This window comes from Erigeron canadensis, chromosome 6 (assembly GCF_010389155.1).
Source record: "Erigeron canadensis isolate Cc75 chromosome 6, C_canadensis_v1, whole genome shotgun sequence".
Taxonomy (NCBI): Eukaryota; Viridiplantae; Streptophyta; class Magnoliopsida; order Asterales; family Asteraceae; genus Erigeron; species Erigeron canadensis.
Genome location: NC_057766.1, coordinates 24,126,834 through 24,145,530, shown reverse-complemented (window position 1 = coordinate 24,145,530; position 18,697 = coordinate 24,126,834). Strand labels below are relative to the sequence as shown.

Below are 18,697 nucleotides of genomic sequence, written 5' to 3'. Positions count from 1 at the left end.
TTGTAAAATGATATATATTTTTAAAGATTAACTTAATAATCCTCATAAATCTATTAAGTGATGACATATGGATTCTACTAAATCCTTTTTTTTTTCTTGATTTTTTCACATGTCATTAAAAATAACTTTTGTTATATTTATTAATATACTATCACTTTTTTTTTTGTCATTTTATAAAAATAGTTTATGTACAATAGAACCTTTATAAGTTTATACTTGATAACTTAATAACCTCAGTAAAATTAGTAATATAAATCGTTGCGTCTAACTTAGGGGTCCTTTTTCTGACTCGTTCGAGTTCTATAAATTCTCAGATACTGTTATTGACTACATATTTACATATAACAAATTAGCGCACATTATCTTTTCATTTTATCATGTACACATTTATTTCCAACTTTGTTATCGTTTATCTCCATGTTGAACAGTACTGGACTACTTTCTGTGTGTAAATAGAAAGTCTAAAAAATAAATAAATAAGAAGTTAAAGCACTAGCTAATAGGATATAAATGTTAAGATAACAAAAAGTCAAAAATTAATAGTAAACACATAATAAAATAATCATTTGTTTTTTAGTAAGTTCAAATTAAATGATTAAAACATCGTTAATTAATCACATAATAAAAGGAACTGTTGATGAAATGATTAAGTAATGTGTTAGAAATATCAGGGGCATGAGGTAAAGTAATACGATATGTTTGGAATCGAAATTCGAAATAATAAAAAACAAAAAGAAAAGTTTTTAAGTGGACTGGCCCTAAACCAATGTGATTAGTAGTCCATAGGAATGACAAAAAGGGGCCCATTTACGTCCAAAAGTTTATGTGGCCCTCTCTACTCTGTACTTGTGTTAGTGTGTAGTCTTCTGCCATTAAATTTCATTTAGTTTTATGAAATCTGTTCAAGAAAAAAAAAAATAGTTTGAAAATGACAATGGGGTATATATAAAGGTTAGAAATTAAATAGAAATTAAGTAAGAATGATTGATTTTTAAAATTCTTATTTTATACATAGACTAGATTAAATTATAATTTAATGACATATTAAATTATAGTTTTTATAAAATATTTAAGTTTTTATAAAAAATATTAAGTTGACAAATATATATAAAGGGTGTTAAAAAATAGTGATGTTATTATTTTTATAATCCTTTATTTTTTAATCATTATTATAAACATTATATACATATAAAGAGTTTAATAGTGGATTTTTATTAGTGTAGTTTTTTTGAAAAAGTATGTGTAAGAAGATTTTTTATTAAAGTTTTGCCTTCAATGACAAAATCTTTTAAATTTTAAAGTTGAAATGAAATAATCAATAATAGATAATTCAAAACCTATAAGTTTGTAAATTTTAAGCTTTTCATTATGTCTCATTATTTTATTTTATTTTAAGCTTTTGAAAGTTTTTTACATAATTTTTTTTCTTTAAATGAAACTCTATATGACTTTTAACCTTTAAAATACTTCAATGATGTTATACATATTTAATGATATAATTATTAAAAGTAATATTTCTTAAATTTTGAATCATTTTTCTTTCCGAGAATCAAATTTTGATTTTGTGTTTCTTCATAAATTTATTTTTCTTAATGCAATACATCATTATCATTGGTAAGGTCTTTGACCTTGGGAGGATCCACCTGGGTTCGAGTCCCACTTCCCATATTTGTGGGGGTGGATTAATAGGGACTTTTTGAGAATCCCGGTTTCCAAACATACGTGTAATTTAGAAGTAGGAGTAGTATAGAATGCCATTAAAAATAATAATGATACATCATTATCATATTATTAGTTTATGATTTTATATAATATTTTTATCATATAATATAATAAGTATTCGTTTTATAGTTAGACATTGTTAGTATTTTAGAGTATCTCCAATGATGGGTTTTATATAGCTTTGTTGTTATTAACTATAAAATTTAGATTTAATTTTGAGTTTTTTTATTACAAAACTAAAATTAAATTAAAATAAATGAAACAAAAATCATTAAGGAATGTCCTGGTTTTTTTTTAATCATATACTCCAAAATTAATACAATGCTTAATGAACACCTATTAACATAATTATATGTGAAATTTAATGATATATGGTACCACAATGCTTATTTTTGACATATATGTATAATTGTTATTATTAAAACAAACATTAATTTCGTTTGTCTTAACATCTAAGAAAAAGTGTATAAGAACTCTCTGCTCTCATGTACTGTCTTGTTATATATCCAGAGCACACACAACATAGACTTAATGCCTGATGAATCACAATCTTAACACATGGATCATAAGATATACCTTTTCACTTGGTTTTGGTAAGTTTCGAACTTGTAACATACAAATTTCATCTATAAACCCATATGATCATTAATCCAAAGAAAATGTTTACCTAAAATAGTTGAAAAAGCCATTGTGAACACTATACTGAGACGTCTTTTTAGAGACATCATAATTTTTTTTTCTTTTTTAAATCCCTCCAGGCAGAAAGAGGGTCTAATCTGTAGGAGTTGTGAGGAATTATTTTGTTTTGTTGGTTGTTGACCAACGGAAAGAAATGAGAATTTAGGGCTTGAATTTTTTTTTTCCGATCTTGTACCTTATGTAGGTTTGCTTCTAGTAGGTTCATAGTGGGCTAATTCATGAATTGAATCAAAGGGCTTTACTTTAAAGAGTTGCGCTCTTTCACTTTAAAGGCCTAAGCTATGAAAGAGGCTTAAGTCATCGCTTCAAATATGAGAAAGACTTTTAGTTTTAAAACGTTCATTATGATAAGTAATCGAATAGGAGAACAATTATGTTACTACAAGGTATACTCTTCTTCATGTTTCACTATTCATATTTTATGTTTTGAACATAAATGTTATACCTATTTTGATATGAATCGCCAAAGTCTTAAAGACTATGGAGCTATTGAACTCTATTCAATAATCTATATATGTTAGTGACTATTTATTTTTATTTTTTCTTTTAATTTTCTTTCTCCAACTTATACTTTTTAATATTTCATAAATTTATAACTATAGAATTTTTATTTTTGTTTCCACTCACTATATTTATTAATAAATTTTTTTAAAATTAAAGTAAACTATATTATGTTACTTTAGTTGACTTACATTATTCATATTTATTTACTAATTTGTTTTTTGGTATATTTTAAAATTTGATGATTTTATATTATAAATATATATACATATATAAAAAACTTAATTTTATTTTAAAAATATCGTAATTATCCATGTATTTGACAGTGCAAAATATGACATAAGCAATGTCTATAATATTGTATAAGATAACTATTCAAACCTCAACCAATCACAAAAATTTCTGAAATTAGTTAATGACGGAGCTTGAAAAGGTAACATGAAATGGAAAACATTTGTTCAATCAATTTAACTCATTTTTTTTAGTTTTATCTTACCTCTCATATCTAGTTTAATTATGCGAGGATTGGATTGTTGTTGTCTTTGCATATAAAATAATTTAGAAAGTTAGTATTTATGATATAGTATATGCATATGGTAATGATATAGACTTTAAAAATACTAGCTAGTTTTATATAATAAAGATAAAATGCAATAGGAAGGTGAGAAATTTCCAATAACTATTAGCCATATACAACAAATATATATTTTTTTCTGCATAGTATTTTTTTCTTTATGATAAAAGAGAATTCAAAAACAAAAGTCTTTAAAAAAGTTACACGTGGCAAGCTACCACCCTTTCTGAAGCTAACTTCCGCAAAAAAGGGAAATTTTCTTTTTTTTTTCCATCTTTTTAGATTTTACTCAAAACAATCGGATCCAAGGATTTCTTCTCTTTTTATCCCAAACCATCTATCCATGGAGATAGCTATCGAAATCTCTATTGAGATAATTCTCTTTTAATCAGGTAACAAAAAATCCACGGAGATAATTTGTATTAAAATCCATGGATAGTCTTGATTTGAATTACTTCTATTTCAATCAGGTTATCAAATACTATAAGTTATGAGAATGGGCTGCCAAAAAATCATTAGAAAACCTCTGGAGATAATCGACACACCTACCTGCCTGGATTACTAAGCTATTTAAGGTATCAATTTTCCTATTTCAGTTTAGGTGTTTTTGAGATTTAGGGTTCTTATTATTAATAATAATTATTTTCTTAATTTTTTGAGTAAATTTTAGGGTTCTATTATATTGTTTCCTCTCAACTTTCAAATTCTTGTTTACTCATAGAAAGATTTGATTGTTTCGAAAAACATACATTGTTTGCTACATCACTACTTTTAGGTACATTTTACATTTATTCAGGTTCTTATTCAAGAATAAGAGCTAAGTATGTAAATTTAAAACATCACTATTTTAGGTACCTTCTTTACTCAAGTTAAGTAAGATCAACAGTTATATGACGCTTGTCTTTTTTTTTCCCCAGCCTATTTGGTAATGTTCGGGTGATTAATTTCAGGCAACTAATGTGACCAAATATCATTGCTTTTAACGTCATATACACATAAATTCCGTAGCTTATTTTGTTTGATGTTGCATCGCTTTTTCTACTAATTCTGCAAACCCTTTTGGTGCATTTGGATATTGTAGAGGCCACAAATTGTTGACTCGGACCTTAAGGTAATGTACGTGGCATTTTTATTTAATTTTATCACTAAAGCATCCATGTTTGCAAGTTTTGTGTTTGGATTATGGTTCCCCCTATGAACTATTATCCTGGAAATACCACTATGCACGAGCTTTCAAAACGGAAGCATTCTAAAGACGGCATATAATAGTGTTCAAAAGGCGATGTAGCCATTTACAGGTATATAAAAGGGACCTTTTCCATAAGGCACTGCTATTTTTAGCATGTGTAGCCAAAACTTGAAAATCTAAGTTTATAACTTTATATGCCTTATTGTGGATTATCTATGACGTAGAGTAGTGTTTGTATGATTGACTAATGTTTTCTGGGTGTTTGTTTCCAGCATCAGTATGGTAGCTAAAAATGAGGCCGAGTACTAAAAGAACTATTTCCATGTTTAGAGTGTGAAAAAAAAAAGATGACATGACCCTTACGAACAACCACCTGAACGTCATTTCGAGAATCTTTATGTTGAGCTGGCGTCATATCATAGTTGCTGGCTGTCAAGTTAAGGTGGCTTCTCGGGCTCGAGCAGATATCCTTGGGCAGGATCTTTTACTTCAGGGCAGGGTTGGTTAAGCATAAGTAGTCGGTGCCACTGTGTCAATTGATACTTGATCATCATCTTATGGTGAAACTCCTGGAAGTGGAAGGAAAACGTCTAAAGCCCCGAGTGTTGTTGCTGAGTCAGTAGAAATGAATACAGCTCCCGAACAGGAAGCGGAGGATAGAAGTTTGTATGAGAGATCAGATGAATCAACATATGAGATTTCTGATTTTGTTTATGAAAATGATATAGGGGAGTTGACTGAGTATGAATTTAACAAGGCGCTTGGACATCTTTATCATTTATTAATCCTAATGTTATGAAGCCGATGTAAGCGCCTCTTACAAGTGAAGAGTTATGGTGGAATTGGAGGAAACCTGATAAAGGACAATGGTCCAGGTGCTCCTGATGCTGAAACCTATAGCGAATATCTATAAGTAATCTTTTCTAACACATTTACCTATAATGGTGAACTTGAGTAATATATTTATCCCAAGTGGGTCAAATGGGTACATTGAATAAGTTGGCAATATTAAATAGGTTCAGCTTGTATAAAGTCGCCCAAAGTGTCCCCAATGTGACTTTTATGACCCATTAGTTAATCAGATTATTATTTTCTTAGCGTAGTTTTTATAATCACGTTTAATGCAAGAACTTTGTGAAAATTCAGAAAAATCATGTGCCGGTGATCTGACCCACTCATGTATCAAAAATATCTGTCTTACCTTAATTAACTCACTTGATCTGCCCAGTTTGTCATCTAAATGTTGTGTATCGTAATAATTTCGTTTTTATAGGTGTGCATTTATAATGTGATTAGACGGTTCCTATTTGAAGCTTAACAATGTTGCATGCCTGTGAGTATTATCATTTATAGAAGGCTTAAATTTCTAATTTTCTTAATCATGCCTGGATAATCACCCGAATTGATTAGCTAGTACAACTATATAAAATAAACATTATTGTAAATGGCTAAAACTAACTGTCACCCAATGCGATAAAATTAAACGATCCCCATAACAGAACCTGTCACCCAATGCGATAAAATTAAACGATCCCCATAACAGAACTCTTATTCAATGGAGCATTCATGGAAACAAGTCAACATCTGCACATGCCATTTCATATAAAACAATATATCTCAATCGACAAAAAGAGATAAGTATGACATGATTTACATTCATAAAGTAATAATTCAAAAAAGAAGGATGTGTTCCAATCTAAGAAAACAAGAACGTGTTTCATTACATACTCTCATATTATTAAAAGAAAATATCAATACATTAGTTCAATAATAACATCAAATACATCTTTGGAATAAAAACCAATGGCTTGGCTTCATTTGGTGAAGGTTTTTCTTGTATATTGTTTGTAATTGGTACAATTTTTTTAATCCTTTTTTGTAATTTTCGCAATCTAAGCCTCAAGATGTATCTATAATCTTGTCGAGTTGTTTTTGATCTAGACATCGTACGTATTCGTTGGTTTTATCCTTGTTTTGTTATTTCTTTGCACTTCCAGCGACCTTTTACTGTCTATTGTCATTTTAAAAAAATAATGATAACATAATATTGTATTTAAATTGTTCCCTATTAAACATAAAGTAAATATTGAATAGATATTTAATATACTAAGAAAAAATTAATTAACTAAATATTAAAATACAAATAGATTTTATCATTGCAATGACAATCATTTAATTATATACCCTACAATTTTTTGTTTGAGATATAGATATATATATTTTTTAACAGCAAGCTAATAGTTAGTAATTAGCATCCGCCGCCATCAACCATCCGTCACCGCCGCCGTCACATTGTGCGGGTACTTAGTCTTCGAAAACATATCTATTACAACATTTACATCAACCTACACTACTTGACGCTACCACCTTTACCAGTATCGCCACCAGTCACCGCCATCTCCATACCAGACTGCTGACGTCAGTTGCTTGGATACCGTGTTAGTATGAAGCGAACAAAAGGATACCTTCTTATTTATAATTTATTAGTAATTAAATTAGTTATTAATTACTCTAAATATTTATATAAAAAATTACATAGAAAACTTAGTATAGATGTTATATGTCTACATAAATTTATCTGTATACACGTTTATTCTCATCACTTTATTTCTAAGGTATCTCAAATTTGATGTCTTTACGAGTTTACGTACATCCCACATATTTTTTCTCAAAGTGGATAGCTGTAAAATGGATAAAATGTTGAACTATGAATTACGTGGAAAAATATGTCCTTTTGCCTCTATACTTATCCTATAATTCATCCATTTTGTAAATTCATATTTTTTTTAACGATAAATTTAGGATTTGTATGGTTTTTATATATCTAACTCTAATGTTAGAGAAAACTTATATTTAGATTAATTTAACAAAAACCCTATCTTTACTTTTGTAAATATTTTTCTCACCAAGATTTGAACTCGATCAAACTTTACGGTATACCAATCTATCTATGGATAATCGGTAATTCGTATTATATTTATAAACTAGACTTATGTCCGCGCAAATGCGGCGTCGGTGGTGGTAGTGATGGCGGATGTGGTGGTGGTGACGGTGGTGGGGGCGGCAGTGGAGACGGTGATAGGGGCGTCGATGGTGATAAATGTAAAAGTAATCGATATTAAAGATGATATTGTAATTATTGTAAGTGTTAGGGGATCTATACTGTAAATTATTTCATTAAGGGTATTATAGGTATATTAGATGTAGATTTTAAATTAATTAGTGAATAAAGGTAAAAGATATTTTCAGTTTTTTAAATGCAGAAAGTTAAAAAAAAAGGATGATTTGTTTTATTAGATAGTATAGATATAGATAATTATTATTTAAGAAAAAAAGGAAACAATACACACATTCGGTGTGTCATTGGTACTACTTATATATGCGTTATACAAATTATATAATATAAATAAAAGTTGCATAAACATTGAATTCTAATTTAAGCCAATGAAATTGATGGATGTAAATATGAATTAAAACGGGTATTTTCGGAAGTCTGAGTTGCATTCAAGCAATTGAAATTCAAGCTAGCCTACTTAAAAGTGACGCTTACTTGACCTCTTCAATAAAATAATAAAATAAAAACGTAAACGCTATATGAGTTTGTAATTCATGATGTTTTATTCTTTCGATTTTGATCGAAGATATTTTAAGCATTAGTTTACTTTAGCGTACTAGTTTGTTAATTTCAATGTAATCTACGTATGTCATGATGATAAGTGAACATTATTTTTATTTCTTAACTTCACAAAGATACAATTAAAGGATAATATTCCTAGTGTTGAGAAGATAGTCTAAAATAGAAATCTTAAATTTTTTCCTTGGCTCATTTTGTCCGTCTCCTAAACGATTCAAAAAATGCCAAATATGTATGCAACTTGTTATGTTCAATTCATTATTCAATTATTCTTATACACAATACACCCATACATTTACCCAATTGTAAAGAGATTAATTAATTAATTGTTTACATACGTATAGATATAGATAGGTATTACGTATTGGAACATGAATGAATTTATTATAATAGAAATCAAGTTGTTAACCATATATAGTTTTTTTGAAGAAACTAGTTAGGGACAAATGGAAGTGGAGAATACGATTCTAAATGGAGAAAGGACAAGTAATGCGACTAAATGGAACAATATTATTCCAAAGAAAGTGAATGTGTTTGTGTGACGAGCTTTGTTAGGAAGAAATCCGGTTAGGGCCGAGTTGGATAAACGGGTCATTAAGGCGTCATGTATGAAGTCCCAAACATTATGTTATATATAGTTAGCGGATTCATAATCCTTGTCACAAAATGTGACGAATTTTATCAAAGTAGTTAACACATGAATCATGACTTTTTGTTTCCGTTCACACCTACTTACCAATTGATTAATAATTTTCAACAAACAATAAACGATAAACAAAAATTAGTTGTTGTAAATTAAAAATAGAAAAAAATATTCCTAGGAAAAGTTTGGGTATGAAAATGTGACTAGTATACACCTATATAAATACATGGACCGACGTCCCCGTTACCTCCACGTATATCCCTCGTTATCTTACCATATAATATATCGTTTTGTTCATTCATACGAATCAAACACATATACACACATCAATATATATATACATACGCCAAGTCATCTTTTTTCCTGGATTCACACATGGAAGACATTAACGGTGAGTAGTGACCCATTTAATTTTCCGATTTGATCATTTTTATATATTTATGTATATTTTCTTGCCATGTTTTTCTTCATCATATTATATCAATTTCCATCTCTTCTGTATTTTATATAAACCGATCTTACATTCTAATATAACTTTTATTTGTTTATATGTGTTGTAATGAAATGTAGGTGTTGAAGCTATAGACGGAAAGATCGCTGTTGCTTCTGCATTTGCTGGTCATCAGGAAGGTAATTAAGACTACATATGATTAATTGCCGTTCAAAAAAAATATATAAATAAAATACAAAATTTAGATTGGTTGATGCTAGTAGAACTGGTAGATGAATCCCTGGTTTTTACGGTTCCAACCCTTGGAATGACAAGTTTGTGTTTTTTTCACGAAATGTCTGCCATCTCTTGAACCATGTGGGAATGGGACCGTTCCTCATGGTGAGATGTTCCCTGATGTTACTACTCCGTTAAAAAAAAAAAGGTTACGAATATCATAATTTACCATTTACTTGAGAGTTTTTGTAAAAGTGACTTTGGTTCTGATTTCCTGGTTATTTGGGTTAAAGTAGTTAAATGTATTGAACAAGGTTATAACATGCTTTAGCTTTGCAGAGAAAATTTAATATGAGATTACCTACTTGTCTTTATCTCTAATCAACTAACTTTTCGGTGCTGATTCAGTTGTTCAGGATAGAGACCACAAGTTTCTAACCAGAGCTGTCGAAGAAGCCTATAAAGGCGTCGAATGTGGTGACGGAGGCCCATTTGGGGCAGTTGTTGTTCATAATGATGAAGTTGTAGTAAGTTGCCATAACATGGTACTAAAGCATACCGACCCAACAGCACACGCGGAAGTCACTGCTATACGAGAGGTTAGTCTTACGTTTGCAGTTATTATAAATTGATCTCTTGAGATAGCAGCTTCATATTTTGTGAAGTTAAAAGCTTGATCATCTTGTTCGTTGTGTATTTACTTTTGAATCGTTTTGTACTTCATATCAGGCTTGTAAGAAGCTGAACCAGATTGAGCTTTCTGAATGTGAGATCTACGCTTCTTGTGAGCCCTGCCCTATGTGCTTTGGTGCCATTCATCTTTCAAGACTTAAGGTTCTGTTCTTGCCCGTATCGTATCTTGATTTAACCATCAACGAACGCATGCTACATAAAAATACTATATGTAGAATGCCTTTGGGGTCAGATTTTTTTAACTTATATATATATATATATTTTTTGCAGAGGCTTGTTTACGGTGCCAAAGCTGAAGCAGCAATTGCAATCGGGTTTGATGACTTTATAGCAGATGCATTGAGAGGTACTGGTTTCTATCAGAAGGCTAACTTGGAAATCAAAAAGGCAGATGGTAATGGAGCCTTGATTGCCGAACAAGTTTTTGAGAAAACCAAAGCCAAGTTCTCAATGTATTGATCTCAAATGACCACATACTTGCATATGAATTTGATTTCTAACTCTGTAATTTCTGAAACAATTTGTTGCCTTGGTTCATATTTACTTACGAAATCATAAAGGTATAGAATCCGATGTTTCTGCATTTTATGCTTTGACAATTAGAGGGATTTTCCCTAAATTATCTTTCATTATGCACCAAATATATGATAATAATGATATATTTAGGTGAGCAATCCTCTTAACCTACAAAATGTATTGTTACGCCAACATCACTCTCTTATAGTTCTACGGTCTTCCTTTGGGAGGTGATATTCATATCTCTTTCTCTTAAATTTACCACAAATGTATATTACGTACGTTATAATATGTCAATCAAAAACTATGGTACGAATATCTGCTATTTCTTTCTTTCTTTCCCTAACTCCATGTTCAAATTGAACCCACTTTTACGGTAGTAAGTGGTGGGACAACTCACTTGCACACCGCCGCCGTCACCTAAGAACTCACGCGTGAAGCAAAATGGGTGGTTGGAGCACGCGATTCGTGGAGTTAGTGGTGCGTATGTCGAGGTTAAATTTGACTGTTGAACGACTCTTTGTTATTATTATTATTATTATTATTATTATTATTATTATTACAGAAATCGTTCCTGCGGTGGTACCCAGGTTGCAGGTTTAATCCCTAACTTTCAAAAATTACAGTTTTAGTCTAAAAAACTTTGCTCCGTCAACAGTTTTAGTCCTGGCCATAAACGTCCGTTTAAAATCAAGTCACGTGATTCGCACGTGATGGGTAATCTCGCAAATTGACTTAATAATACCCAGAGTTAATTACAGAAATCGTCCCTGTTGTGGGCGGTAACTTGCAACTTTCATCCCTAACTTTCAAAAAATTACATTTTTGGTCCAACGAATTGGTATACCACTTGTAACATCCCAAAATTATTCTTTTCTAAAAGATGATTATTACTTGATATTGTAATTTAAGAGAATTGATAAATTGAATGAAAGATGAAAATACTTGAATTTAAACTAGCAATTAAGATCAATGGAAGTGAAGAAAGGAATAAGAAGAAAATAATGATATGAGTCATAAAGAAAAATGGTTGCCAACTCCTATGAGTGCCACACCCTTGACAAAAAAGAAGAGTATTTTACCCGCTATCCGCTAAAGTTCCAACTGATTTAACCCTGTATTTAAAAATAAAATGCTAGGAAACTATTTTAATGTCAAAACTATAATCAAGGTTAATTTTCATTGGTCATAAAAGTTCAGGATGTTACAACTTTCCCACACTTGGAACGGATCACGACCTCGTGTGTAACAACCGTCCCAGAAATGTTCTATTTAAGTTCTTAAAAATGTACATATGCCACTAAATCGGTCAGACAGTCTAATTTATATGAGTTATAGACGTACTTTAGATGTTCATTATGTGCTTATGTGAACTTCAAATTGATCTAAATATTAATATTGTACGACGAGTTTGTGATTACGTGCAATAATATAATAAGTTCGGTTCGTAAATGTTAAAAGTTCCTAAAAGAGTTCAGCCTAAATTAATTGCAAAATGGTCCTTGTAGTTGTGAAATTTCATTTTTATGGTAAGGTATAAATAGAAAGTGTAAAACCCTAAAAGTTTACTATTCATCATCTCCTACCTCTCTTCACACACTCCCCACACCTTAAAACACACACTAGATTCATCTCCTGATTTTGGTTGGTTTGGGTGAAATCATTGATACCATTAGCTTCCTTGTAATCATCAAAACGTGTTTCTGTAATCGGTTTTGAGGTAACAACAACAAATCTTATGTTTTTGATGAAATTAAAAATAAACTTTTAGACTTGTGTTCTTGATGATTTGGTCGATTTTGATGTCAAAAACGTGTTAAAGAACAATGGGTTTATGTTTAAATAAGTCTAGTAACTGTTTTGTGATCAAATTTGGGTCGTAACATGCCTTAATCTTCAAAACTCGTGATTTTGTTAAGTTCAGTCTTATGTCCGTATGCCTGCAACATCAAACGAAATTATCTTGTTCAAAACGAAATTGGCTTAACGAACTTAAGGTATAAATTCGTTCAGTTCAGTCAAACGAACTTAAGGTCTAAATTCGTTCAGTTCAGTCAAACGAACTTAAGGTTTAAATTCGTTCAGTTCAGTCAAACGAACTTAAGGTCTAAATTCGTTCAGTTCAGTCAAACGAACTTAAGGTTTAAATTCGTTCAGTTCAGTCAAACGAACTTAAGGTCTAAATTCGTTCAGTTCAGTCAAACGAACTTAAGGTTTAAATTCGTTCAGTTCAGTCAAACGAACTTAAGGTTTAAATTCGTTCAGTTCAGTCAAACGAACTTAAGGTTTAAATTCGTTCAGTTCAGTCAAACGAACTTAAGGTCTAAATTCGTTCAGTTCAGTCAAACGAACTTAAGGCTCACTTTCATTCAGTTCCTGTACGTAAAGTTCAGTTAAAACTATTTGGAGTCAAAACGTTCAAAGGACCAAATCATCAGTTCATCAAGGACATTTGTGATTTGAATAATCACTTAGACTAATATATGTACTTCTATATGGTTATTATGTGCATAAGAGTTCGGCAAGGCGTAATTGGATCTCGATAGATATACTTATCTATCTTTGTACTTGTTCACTGTACTAGTTCTCTATATTGTACCAGATCACTGTGAGTTCACTTGTTCCCCCTTCGTACATTTTTTTTTAAGTTCTTTATCGGGGACTGAAAAGCATGAAAACTATTTTGTACTTATATATATATACAGACTTATATATATATATATATATATCTTCTTGACTGTACTATGTACTATCTTGAGACAGACAGACTATTTATGTACAGACTATTTTCAGACAGACTATGTACAGACAGACTATTTTCAGACAGACTATGTACAGACAGACTATTTACAGACAGACTATTTATGTTATGATACTTATTTTCTAAATGTGTGTTCTAGATCTTGAATGGGCAGGATCTTGAATACATTCTTGTATGTACTTATTGTCTATGTACGAGACCTATGATTTACTGCTATCAATTCATCTCCCACCTGTTCTGGGAATGGACCGTAGGTATTATGGACAGCGCTGTTAGGGTAGGCCCATCCTCATTCTCCTCAGGACAGGAGAATGCATATTACCTAGACTTATTGATCACCTGTTCTGATCACATGCTCTGGTCACCGGTTCTGACCTAGTTCGTACTTATATACTTTCTGATTACATGAGTTCCCTGAATTTTCATAGCTCGTTATGGCCAAGCGGATTAGCAGTAATAATAGACATGCATATTAAGTACATTACGGACTCTAATCTACTGTTATTACAGCAAGGTACTTTTGACAGGCATACAAACTTTTGACTAGACTTTTGTACATATCAGACTTATGTATATTTATAAAGTACTTTATGTGAATCTCACCAACTACTTTTGTAGTTGACCTTTGAACTTACATGCTTTTCAGGCTAGGTTCTAGATCTTAGCATAAGAGTCTTCCGTTCTAAGCTCATTCCTTTGGTGACGATTCGTGCGTACAAGTTCAGGAGCTACGAAGACTTTATTGCTATTCCAGTTCAAGTTCTGTTCGATGAGACAATTGTTTTGTCCCATGAATTTGTCTATTCTGATCCAGATATATTCCGTAATAACATTTGTACTTTTGTTCTAGGCTTAATTATGATTTGTAATGACTTTGTTCTCTTGATCTTTGATTAATCTTAATGGCTGTGTTGAACTTGTACTGTGTGCATTTGTACTTGTCTGTGCATCCCGTATATTCCGCTTTAGCGGGGTGTTACATCGTGATCCCAGCCACGTCCAACAACGACGGTAATTAAAACATTCATGTTAAAAACACACGTAAACCTTGGCGGCACAATTTTGTGAAGAAACATGAGAAATAATAATACTATGAGATGATTTATATTGGGGACAAATAATAATACTATGAGATGGTGAATAAACATGAGAAAATTGATTTAAGTTATATACAATGTCATGATGGGGAACTAATAAATGTATGATGAGATTATGAGAAATACAACTAGGGTGAGTGCAATATTGAGATTAATCAATCTTAAAGATAAATAGGACTTTAAATTAAAATATAAAGTAGGAACTGAAAGATATATCTCAAGAGATAATATATTTAAGTCTAAAAGATTATAGATTATGATCATAAACAAAGAAAGGAAATGTATGATTAATGAAAATGGCGTATAATGAGAATGATTGGAATGAAATAAAGGGTAGTAGTTGATAAAATGTGATTTAGTTAATGAAAAGAAATAAGTAGGGATATGTTTTCAATATTTATAATAACCCTTATGATGATAAATGAAAATGATAAATGATTAGTGAAATGATAAATGATTAGTGAAAGAGAGAGAGTGAGAGAGAGAGAGATGAATGATTACATTATGATATTGTATAATAGATTTTTATAGGATTCGACTCTTAAGTTTGATGGGTAAGAACTAGTAAAATTTATATGAATGAGTTAATGGTCCAAGAAATTGTGAAAGTAAGGCTAAAAATTATGATCATTGTTAGAAGATTGATTGATAAAAAAAAAGAGTATGATTTGTAGTTTTTTCAAAACAAATGAAGATATAGAAAGATATTTATGTTTTTATTGTTAGTTTGTGTAATTGTTTTTATTTTATTATTTATTCTTCCAATAATTCAAACCTTAAATGTTTTTTTTAATTATTATTATTATGTCAGTTTTTTTTTGTTTAAATATATGTATTTTTTTATATGGTTCTTTCGCGTTTTACGCGGGTTATAATCTAGTTATTATAAAATGAAAACAAAGACTAGAAATAGATCACGGGGACGTGATCTAAAATAAGTGAGGGAGAGTTGTAACATCCCAAAATTCAAAAGGTTATTATTATTATTATTATTATTATTATTATTATTATTATTATTATTATTATCATTATTATTATTATTGGTATTATTATCAGTAGCAGTAGAAGTAGAAGTAGCAGTAGCAGGAGGAGTAGTAGTAGGAGGAGCAGCAGTAGTAGTAGCAGTAGTAGAAGTAGCAGTAGCATTAGCAGTAGTAGTAGCAGCAACAACAACAGTAGTAGGAGCAGCAGTAGTAGTAGTAGCAGTAGGAGTAGTAGTGGCAGCAGTAGGAGTAGTAGCAGTAGGAGTAGCAGCAGTAGCAGTAGTAGGAGTAGTAGCAGTAGGAGTAGCAGCAGTAGCAATAGTAGGAGTAGTAGCAGGAGTAGTAGCAGTAGCAGCAGCAGCAGCAACAGGAGCAGGAGGAGGAGCAGGAGCAGCAGCAACAACAACAACAGTAGCAGTATTATTATTATTATTATTATTATTATTATTATTATTATTATTATTATTATTATTATTATTATTATTATTATAATGTTATGTTTAGAATTTATACTAATTTATTAGTTATAAAAGAAAAGGTTAGAAAAAGGACTAGTTTTGTAAAGAAATAGGACAAGTTATGTTATGTTATTGGATAAAAGGACTAAAGTTGTAAACTTGATCAAACTCCAATGACTTAAATGCAAAAATCGTCCATAACATGTAGGAGAAGAATCAAAGACCCCATTCCATCTATTTTCATTATTTTTGTGTAGGTGTTCATGATAGAAACAAACCCTAACCGAAAATTACAAAAATTCATCAATAAATCCAAAGTTTATTATCAAATTAGTGAGATTTTGTGATAATAATCAAAACCCATCTTTTATTTAACAATATTGATTGATTGGTGGTAAATATGGCCGAATTTAAAGAAGAAAAAGAGAGAAGAAAAGAAATATACCAAATAAATAATATAATTAAATATATAACAGTAATCTTTGAAGAAAACCTATTTTTATGGTGGTGGTGTAGTGATGGCCGAAATTAAGAAAGCAAAAAGAGCGCAAATAGATTGATTTTAGATCTTGCATGGATGATTGAGTGTTTGAATTATATATCTACTTGAATGTATAATCTTTATTTTGATTTCTTATGAATTAGGGTTATATTGTTATAGATATTTGAGGATTTATGAAATAAATAATGAACATAGTTTGAAAGTTGAATAATAAAGTTAGAATCTCATAATACATTGTTGGTAGTGATATATAAAAGTATGTATGTGTTTTTTTAAGAAGAAACCAATATTTATTTATATGTGTTATGGGAACTTGGTTAGTGATTGAATTGAGATGATTTTTAGTATAATAATACTATACTACTTGATGTTAAAATCATGTTAAAAACAGCCCCTAGTATGTATATTAAGTTAAGGTTATCAAATGGAAGTGTCATGAACTTGTTTGAGTTGATTTAGAAGTGTTTTTGTGCAAACTTGGAATTAGATCAGCAACTTCAATGGAAAATGTGTCATTTTAAAATGCTTATATCTTTCAATTCGTAAATCCGTAGGAGTCGTGTAAGCTGTCATTTGAAAGGTGTACGAGTCAACTTTCATATGAAATTGGTTTCAGGTCCTAGTTCAACTTTAAAGTAAGTTAAATTTGCTTAAACTTACAGCTGGTCAAACCTGGTTTTACAGTGAAAATCAGAATCTGTTTTTGACTTTGTAATGTGTATTAAAACTCCTCTATAAAAGATAAATCACTTGTTGAGTTCTAAAAAGAAAATGTATATTTATGTGTCTTCTTGAAGTGGCCACTGGAATGGGGTAAAAATGTGGAGTAGAACTCGAGTTATACTTGTTTGAAGGCAGCCTAGTCAAATATAAAAATGGGAATTTTGTTATAAAAATAAGTTTGGCATTATGATAATGATATAAGAGACGCATGTTTTGTAAATCAAACTAAGAACAATGTGAGACTATAAAAGATGGGTTGGTTCTAAGATGCTAGTGATTATGGTTAGATGGTCTAGTATGTGATTGATGAACCTATATGCGTTTGTGATTTGTTGCTAGGTTGAAGCATACATGTTTTGTGTTCATGCGGTCTTCTTGATTAATGATTTTGGTTATCGCAGAGGAGGTGAGTTTTCTTGCATACTTTTATATATGCCTTGGGTCAATTACCATATGATGGTGGATTCCGTGTGTGGTAATTGATTTGGCGTTGAGCCTAAGTAGTGGCCGTCTTTGATTACAGGCCTAAGTAGTAGCCATAGTCCATGTGGGACATAGCTCATGTGGAGCATTGATATTGTTTATTGAGATTGTAATCATTTGCTTATATGGATATATGTAATGCGTTGACACAAAGGTGAGTATTATAGATATGGCACGACGGTGTCATAGTCTATATGCAATAGACCTTTGTGCATTGCCTTCCTTCATGTGTATAAACGTATGCAAGATTATTCACTAAGTTTTGCTTACTTTTTAGTTGTTTACCATTTTTATATGTTGTCCCGGAAGCGGAAGCCAAGTTAAGTAATATAAAGATTGAAGTTTGAAGTTGATTTATGGATATTGATTGGTTTAGCTAATGCGGAAAATGGTGACGTTGATTGGACCCGAGCCCTTTGAACTATTGGCTCATGATATATATATATTATTTTGGTATAATTATTGATTACGTCAAGTGTATGAATTAAGAAGTATTGGTTATTTCTATTGAGTCATTTTGTATTAGAAATGTGTTGGATTGTGATTGAAATGTATTTTTGGAAAACTCATAATCCGTAACAGGTTTTGACGACAATTTTACAGACGAGTCACGCAGAAATTTCTAATTTTTGTGCATTGTCTTTTATAACTAGTTTTGGTTAATGTAGTTATCGAGATTTATAATTGAGTACATTCTAAGAAAAAAAATCTTATAAAACGGTTAAGTCGAGTATGGTCTTTTCACCACTTTTATAGATGAACCATTCGAGCGGTTAAAGGATAGTAGTCTAGAGGTATTTGCAATACAAGTTGGTCGTTGAGGAGGAGAACTAGTATTTGGTTTATGTTTTT

General features: G+C 30.7%; 1 protein-coding gene and 1 long non-coding RNA gene across 3 annotated transcripts; both read left to right on the top strand.

Moving 5' to 3' along the window:
* Positions 1–3,757: 3,757 nt before the first annotated feature.
* LOC122603975 lies at positions 3,758–5,920 on the top strand. Of its 2 annotated transcripts, XR_006324510.1 has the most exons (4): positions 3,758–3,888; positions 3,967–4,071; positions 4,578–4,794; positions 4,958–5,920. It is a non-coding gene; the product is annotated as an uncharacterized LOC122603975 (long non-coding RNA). The 2 variants fall into 2 exon arrangements; XR_006324511.1 differs by having other exon boundaries at positions 4,578–5,920.
* A 3,294-nt stretch (positions 5,921–9,214) lies between these two features.
* Positions 9,215–10,905, top strand: LOC122605141 (guanosine deaminase). The gene is made up of 5 exons (XM_043778021.1): positions 9,215–9,353; positions 9,533–9,592; positions 10,038–10,228; positions 10,359–10,463; positions 10,593–10,905. Exons 1-5 carry the CDS (start codon positions 9,338–9,340, stop codon positions 10,779–10,781), a joined length of 561 nt encoding a protein of 186 aa, XP_043633956.1. The 5' UTR covers positions 9,215–9,337; the 3' UTR covers positions 10,782–10,905.
* The last annotated feature ends 7,792 nt before the right edge of the window (positions 10,906–18,697 follow it).

Bases quoted from the DNA above. Each gene is read 5' to 3' on its own strand.
- LOC122605141 (XM_043778021.1), top strand. The intron at 10,229-10,358 runs GTTAGTCTTACG...ACTTCATATCAG, and splicing joins AAGTCACTGCTATACGAGAG to GCTTGTAAGAAGCTGAACCA. The intron at 10,464-10,592 runs GTTCTGTTCTTG...TATTTTTTGCAG, and splicing joins TTCATCTTTCAAGACTTAAG to AGGCTTGTTTACGGTGCCAA.